This window comes from Panthera onca, chromosome B1 (genome assembly GCF_046562875.1).
Source record: "Panthera onca isolate mPanOnc1 chromosome B1, mPanOnc1 haplotype 2, whole genome shotgun sequence".
Lineage (NCBI taxonomy): Eukaryota > Metazoa > Chordata > Mammalia > Carnivora > Felidae > Panthera > Panthera onca.
The window spans coordinates 172,360,791-172,368,700 of NC_138342.1; the positions used below are offsets into that span (position 1 = coordinate 172,360,791).

General features: G+C 40.1%; 1 protein-coding gene across 4 annotated transcripts in view; it reads left to right on the top strand.

Moving 5' to 3' along the window:
• The window catches only part of CDCA2 (cell division cycle associated 2), a 52,990-nt gene extending 47,615 nt beyond the window's left edge, over positions 1–5,375 (top strand). For all 4 annotated transcript variants that reach the window (XM_060653225.3, XM_060653224.3, XM_060653226.3 and 1 more), the window contains one exon: positions 566–5,375. In XM_060653225.3, the coding sequence (XP_060509208.2) occupies positions 566–1,764 (1,199 nt within the window). In that variant the 3' untranslated portion in view covers positions 1,765–5,375. The remainder of the gene's footprint in view (positions 1–565) is intronic.
• The last annotated feature ends 2,535 nt before the right edge of the window (positions 5,376–7,910 follow it).

Below are 7,910 nucleotides of genomic sequence, written 5' to 3' on the forward strand. Positions count from 1 at the left end.
GAATACTGTAACAAACATAGCTCTATTTGAGAGTACGGTGCAGTTTTTATTAATTTTTTAACACAGGGCATAAGACCTGAGTGTCTTTAAAAGTACCCTTCTAGCTAAGTCCTCAACGCTCCCCAAATTCCAAGTTTTCTTTTCCCTCTCTTTCAAGGGAAACATTACTAGAAAAGTTTCAGAAGCATGGCGGTGCCCGTTTTCAGTAATTCATTTTTCGGGCAATGGGAAACATGGCTGCCTCATGCTAATTGACCTTGTAGTGTGGAAAGCACATTAGAATAGAGGAAGCGATTTGAGATACACTTCTCATTTTCATGGTCTGAGGTCATGTACTTTATTCACTCACGTATTAAATACATATTTTCTTAACCTGTGGCTTGGGGAAGAACTGAAAGAGAAAGAGCTTGATGCCAGATGGGGGCAGGTACAGTGTCGCATTTGTAGGTCTTGCTAGTTTTGAAAGCTTAAAACACAGAATACGGTATGGCACCTGTTTGATTTGTCAACATTTATTTCCACTGTTACTTTTTCCTGAGATGTAAACTTATTTCCATGCCCCTAGATGATTTCGACTCCAGTGGTGAACTTCAAGAAGCAAAGCTTCCTCAAAGGAAGCCTCAGAAGCCGGATTTGCAGATGAGTCAAGGTTTTAATAAGTACGATCTGTCTGCACTCGGCAGCTCTCACACCAAACGTTCCTCGCCATTTATTAACGCTACTTTAGAGCAAGATTTAGATATAAATACCGTAGAAGCTAGTAAACATAAAACTCTTCCAAGAGCGGAAATTAAGTCAGAAAGTGAAAATGACCTGAAAGCTGGCTCTGAGAATGAGAGCAGTCGTGTTTCCTGTGATTCTGTGACCGCAAAGGTCCCGGCATCCGATGATGCGGGATCCAGTATTATCCTGCCGTCCCGGGAATTGGCTGCCGCTGGCCAAAATGTGGAAAACCTTTTTCAGATCTTTAAAATTTCAGAAGATGTGAACATAAAGTATGAAAAGCAGGATGACTCTGTTATAGCTCCAGAAGGGAAACCGCCGACCACACGTGTAATGTCTGGCTTACAAAAAGACGTCTTCCTTGACAATATGAAAGAAAGTACAAATCCGAGTGAGGGTTCGGGAAGCAGCTGCGCAGAGAGTGAAAGCACTGGTACGAACGGGGGAGGAAAGAAGCATAGAAGACGCTCTATGTGTTACTCTGGCGGCCAGAGTTTCAATTCGGAAAAAAACGGAAATTCCAAACCTCCCTACCTGGTGAGCAGCCCTGTAGAAATTGGTTTAGAAAATTCTGAACTCTATAAAGATTTATCCGACTCCATAGAGCAGACCTTTCAGAGAACAAGTAGGGAAACAAAAGTAAGACGGAGCACCAGGCTGCAGAAGGATCTGGAAGAGGAAGGGCTCGTCTGGATCTCACTTCCATTTCCTTCCGCTTCCTGCACTTCCCAAAGAATGAAAAGGAGAACAATATGCACAGTGGACAGCAGAGGCCTTGAAAGCGTGGCCCTCTGTAAAGACCCCAGGTCTTCTGGACACACCCCGAGCACGGCACCCCCCGTGTCGGGTAAAGACAGGGAGGGCTTGGCCGCCAGTGCGGCCAGTTTACCTGGGAGGAGGAGGAAGAGCTTGTGGACGTCCGCACCCGTGAACGTGAAAGGTCCCATTCTGGCAAAATGCTGCAAGAGAAGAAGCTCTCTCCCCCAGAGCGGAGAGAGCTCTCTAAGGGACATCCAAGGAGTTGGACACGTCGGGAACTAAAGCGGTAACTGGCATTTCCTGAAGAACGTTCGGGCCGCAGAGAAGGTAAACCCCCCCAGCCACCCCATGCTCAGAACATTTCTTTCACCCCGCCTCTCCTCCCCTGTTCAAAATTTCAAATAAAATCATTTGACTTGAACCTCTCTGTAAGTAGAAGTAAGTGGGATTTCTTCATTCAAAAAGAAAACATTCTCTTAAATCTGTTCTTCTCTCCCCAAATAGCACATGTTTGCTGAAGGTTTCTCGCTAGTACGTGTTGACTGAAGCTTTGGAGTCTGTTGGGAAACAAAATTTGTCTCTTGAAATTGACTCATTGTGTCTAGATGAGAAGACCTGAAAAAACAGATTGATAGGATAAATGGAATTTTATGAAAATTGAAGGGTGATACAAGGTTAAAAACTGCCAGGAAATGAGAAAGATGTGTTTTTAAAATGTTGCGGAAAAAGCTGGTTAAAAATCTTTATCCATTAGGGAAGATGGAAATCATAAGACTTTTTTGTTGGTTTAAAATTAAGTAGCTTTAATGACTTGCTTCATCTATCTCAAATGAATATTTTTATATTAATAGGTTAAAATCAAAATTGGAAAATTCATTTAGTAACCAGAATATTACAAGTCAAACATTATAAACTGAGTATATGTAGTCTATAAATAACTAAGGTGAAAATATTTTGTCTTTCAAACAAGATTCTTATATGCCCTGTGGGGCGGGAGGTGCAGGATTGGTTTTTGGGGAAAACAGAGCAGTGTAGTTGAATCATCCTCCAGATCATTCCAATTAGTCACATTTAGGATTTATTCCAAGAAATCCCAAATTAGTAATTTGGTATTTAATTCATGCTTCTCCATTAAAAAAAAATTTTTTTTTTTTTTTTTTTTTAATCTAGAAATTTCCTACGAAAGGGCCTTGCAAAATTTGTTTACTAACATGAAGCATGGTGGGAGGTGGCCGATTTCTTTTTTAACGTGGTGTTTTGCCAGCAGTTTTCTGCATTTCACGATGTCGAGTACCATCCCTGGTCTCGGATTCTCCAGTTACATTTCAGCAGTATCCTCCGCTGTTTTGATGACAGCAGTTTGAAAATCTAAATTGCTATATATCTGGACTTTGGGAGTGCGCATAAATCATTGTATCGTTAAACGATTGTCTTTGAAATCCTCTAAATCATTAAACTCTCCCTCTCCATGATAGCAGAAACATGTTAACAAATAGAGCGCTCTATAAATAACACAACAGGGAAGAAAGCTCCCGCTGAGTGCCCATTTCCCCTGCCTTAGATACAGACTATTTGTTACCTTCTTGGCACCAATAGGTCTGGAACTCCTGCTGCTAAAGACTAAATGTATTTTACATTAACACTCAAAGTGATCCCCAATTTCTTCTGCTAAAGGGTGGATTGTTTAAAAAATTCTTTTATCTTTACACATAAATTATTTATGGACTTTTCCCCCTCCCCCCCCCCCCCATTACAGTTCGGTATGGTTGGCAAATCTCTACCAGTGAAAACAAACCAAAAAATACGAAAACAAAAACAAAAAATCTACTTACTACTTATGAAGCTTTTCGGTCTTGGTAATTTAAAAAGAAAAAAAAAAACTTTTAGAACCATACGACGTGAAGGGTTTTTAAAAACTTGTTCTCCTTTGTCGAATGTGAAGGCTATAAAACTACTGATTGTTATTTTCTCCTTTTTACTGTAGGTATGATCTCTGTTGTATTTGAATTTGAAGAATTTCACATGCTTTGTTTTATTTCTCAAAATGTGCTAATGATCTGTGGCGGGTTTTGGCTTGAGTTTTCAAATGTAAAATTCTCGTTTTGTAGCATCTCCATTTAAAAATGTACATACTTTACAAGTTTTGTTGGTTTCAGAATGTTTCAGCGTAACTGTTTTGTTGATATTTGTAAATAACAAAGAGGAAGTTTTCCTAAAAAAGAAGAGGTCTGAGAAACCAAAGCAATTTGGACATGATCTTATCCACTGTCTCATTTGTAGCCTACGTTTTGTGAGGAGTTAATCATTTCAAATTAAGTATTTGTTCCTGCTTGCTTGTTTTTAGCTATTTCTTTCATTAATGGCTAAATCAGAAACAGGGCTTCAGTAGTTTGTCCTTGCCTTATCTTTTACTGCAGTAACCCTTGACATTTTGGCTTAAAAAGTCCGTGAATCTTTCCCTGCTGCTGTAGATCCTTGTTTGTTCCAGAAGATGGCAGCATGACATCTGGATACATTACCTTTAAAGCCCAGGCAGCCCTTCATTGTTGTTGCGGGTGTTTCTCTTTAACTGTTATTTTCACTCATTCTTATCACGAGAGTACTATGTGTCTAGTGAAGAAAGTAGAGAACTGTACACAATTAAATACTGTTCATTCCCCTGGTGCAAGCATCCTACAGCCACACCTTCCTCTTCCCAGCTTTCTGTGTAAACACCCTTAACAACTGGCCTGTAAGTCTTCCAGATCTTTGCCTGTGTAAACACGAGTATAGGTTTTGTTGTTTTCCGATGGGCTCGCTGTACTGTGCCATTCTGCAGCTGAATTTTTGTATTCAACAAAATACCCAGTACACTTCGGTGTTAGTACGGAGATCCTTAGCTCTCCTTCAGTTGTATCTTCTGAATATCTAGTATTTAGTTAGCCTTCTGCTTCCTAAAGGATGCTAGTTGTCTCCACTTTATTGTTACTGAAAATAATGCCACAGTGGGCTTGTGTGAAAACGTCCGTAAGGTAAATTCCTTGAAATTAAAACTAAATGGGCATCAAGTTACGTCCTGTAGTTCATACCTGATAAAGTCCTTTTATAAGGATTTTGGCATCGACCCTTACCTTCTGTTAGACTCTTCTCCTGCCACTTTGCTTCCATTTTCTCTCGCTGCCCCCACTGGCACGTAAGCTGTGGCATTGAGGGTGAGGAATGCCTCATTCATGCTTCAGATTGAAAGAACTTTTTTTTTTAATGTTTATTTTATTTTTGAGAAAGAGAGAGAGAAGAAGACACAGAATCTGAAGCAGGCTGTAGGCCCTGAGCTATCAGCACAGAGCCCGACGCGCGGCTGCAACCCACGAACTGTGAGATCATGACCTGAGCCGAAGTCAGACGCTTAACCAACTGGGCTACCCAGGCACCCCGAAGGAATTTTTTTTGAAGCCAGGTTTATTGACGTGTAATTAACTGTAGTAACCTGCAGTGAAGCTTACCTTTTTTAAATGCACAGTTTGAATGTTGGCAAATTCATGCTGTCATATAACTGCTACCAAAGTAACGGTACGCTTCCATCACCCAAGAAGACTTCCTCTTACCTCTTTGTGGTCAGTCCTCCTCCCTCAACCCCTTATCGGATTTCTGTCCTTTGTCTAGTTTTGCTTTTTCCACACTGTCCTATAAATGGATAGAAGAGTTCTCTCCTTTTGGATCTGTCCTTTTGGAAATTTAGCAGAATGCTTTAGATGTTCATCCATGTTTGATGTCCCAAGTACTTGATTCCTGTTTATTGCTAAGTACTATTGTTTAATGGATGTACCGAGTTTCTTTACTCATTCACCAGTCAGTGGGTATTTTTGCATTGTTTGGTTTTAGACTATTACAAATAAAGCTGCTATAAACATTCACATGTGGATTTTTTTTTTTTTTTTTATAGACATGTTTTCATTCCTCTTGGGTAAATACCTAGGAGTGGGGATTCCTGGCATGTATGGTTGGGATATGTTTAACATTTTGAGAAACCGCCAGGCTTTTCCACAGCGGCTGCACCTCTGTGTATTCTCACCTGTAGCACGGTCGGTGCTCTGCATTTTCACCAGCACCTGATGTCGCCTGCCATTTCCATTTAAGGCCTTCCGATATCTGCGCGGTAGTGGCTCGTTGTGGTCTTGATGTATATTTCCCTAATGACTAGTCATGTAGAACATCCCTTTTTGGGCTTATTTGCCATCCTTATATCCTCTTTAGTGAAGCATCTATTCACATTTCTTGCCCACCTTTTTTTTTTTTGTAGCTGTTGATGTTTTCCTATTGAGTGAAAGAGTTCTGTGTATATTTGGATACAGATTCTTTATTGGCTATGTGTCTTGCAAATATTTTTTTCCCCTCTCCGTGTCTTGCTTGTCTTTATTTTCTTAGCAGTGCCTTTTAACTTTGGTGTAATCTAAGTTAGCAGTTTTTTGTTTTTTTTTTTTTCTTTAATGGCGCATGCTTTTTGCGTTTTATGTAAGAAATCTTCGCCTAATTTAAGAACGCAGGGATTTTCTTTAATTTTTTTCTAGAAGTTTTACAGTTTTAGCTCTCAGGTATTAGATCCACTTTAATTTTTGTATAGCATGTAAGGTGAGGGGTTTTTTTGTTTCATTTTTTTTTTTAATTTTTTTTCATGTTTATTTATTTTTGAGAGAGAGAGAGAGACAGAGCATGAACAGGGCAGGGGCAGAGAGAGAGGGAGACACAGAATCCAAAGCAGGCTCCAGGCTCTGAGCCGTCAGCCCAGAGCCCGACACGGGGCTCGAACTCATGAACCACAAGATCATGACCTGAGCCGAAGTCGGATGCTTAACCAACCGACTGAGCCACCCAGGCGCCCCTGTTTCATTTTGTTTTTAATGGAAATTATTGACCATTTGTTGAAAAGATTATGCATTCTTCGTTGTACTTCAGTGACACTTTTGTTAAAATTGGTTGACCTTATATGTGCAGATCTATTTCTGGACCTTACTCTGTTCCATTGATCTGTGCGTCTGTTCTAAAACCAACATCACAACATCTTGATTACTGTGGAAAGCTTTTTATGTTTGTGTCTCTTAACTATGTTTTTTTGTGGGGTTTTTTGTTTTGTTTTGTTTTTGTTTTTGTCATAGTTTATGTTTCAAGTTCTTTTGGTGAGGGAGGCCAGTAGAAGCAAAAGATTGACCTACCAATTCTACCTGTAGCCTACAATTATACCCAGACCTGCAATACCATTTGGAGCAAAGAATCCATAATAAGCTATCAGAAATGAAACCAACTTCCTTGAGTCCGTATACATTCATCCCAGTGTTCTTGCAAACTAGTTTGCTACTGTTCATGATTCAAGATGGCCACCCTGAACCACTGTGAGACTTAGTCATTGAGAAAGCATTCTTTTTGAACACCACCGTATAAAATCAGCCAGAAAACAGAGTGGAATTAAAATAAGGGTCAAAAACGTTTGCTAAAAATTACTAAATTATACATCTGATTCATTTCTCCTCATAAATAAGGATTTTACTAAGTTTGGCTTTCGTATAAAAACTGTCACTACCCTTACACTTGAGAATTATTTCATAACTTGGGAAGATTTCCCTGCAGCACCTCACCCCAGGTAGGCAGATTGTGGATTCAGTAATGTGTATGCCAGGCATTAATCTCTAGTGTGATCACTGCCTTCAAGATGCTCAGTTTTCTCTAGGGCTGAAGTATGGTCCAAGGTGATTGATTATGAAGGAACGTCCTGGTCCTCTCAACCCTGAAGTGGCACCAACTTGAGATCAGGTACATTTGCTGTCTTTCTGGAAGAAGAGATGCTTCAACAAAATTCACTAACAGGAGTTTTAGAGGAATGGGGATCCAAAAAGGCATATTGTATTCAAATGTAATTATTGTTATTGTTTTGTGATTTTTGTAACTGTTGGCTGAGACGAGGCAATGTAAGTTGGCTTCATCTCATACACGTGTTTGTTTTAGTATTTTTCTTAACTTCCCGTTATGTTCTAAGCTATGAATAAATCTGGACAAAGCGTGGATTCGACACTTAGGGTAGAAATTGTGAATGTATGGGGCACCTGGGTGGCTCAGTCGGTTGAGCGTCCGACTTCAGCTCAGGTCGTGATCTCGCAGTCTGTGAGTTCGAGCCCAGTGTCGGGCTCTGTGCTGACAGCTCAGAGCCTGGAGCCTGTTTCAGATTCTGTGTCTCCCTCTCTCTCTGCCCCTCCCCCACTCATGCCCTGTCTCTCTCTCTCTCTGTCAAAAATAAATAAACATTTAAAAAAATTAAAAAAAAAAAAAAAGAAATTGTGAATGTACATAACGGTCTTAAAGAAACTTCTCGTAAATGCGTATGCATTTCTTTTGTATCACCAGATTTATTTATAGTGTGTCTAAAGGGTTGACTCTGGCCTTGGAGCCCTAGATCCAGT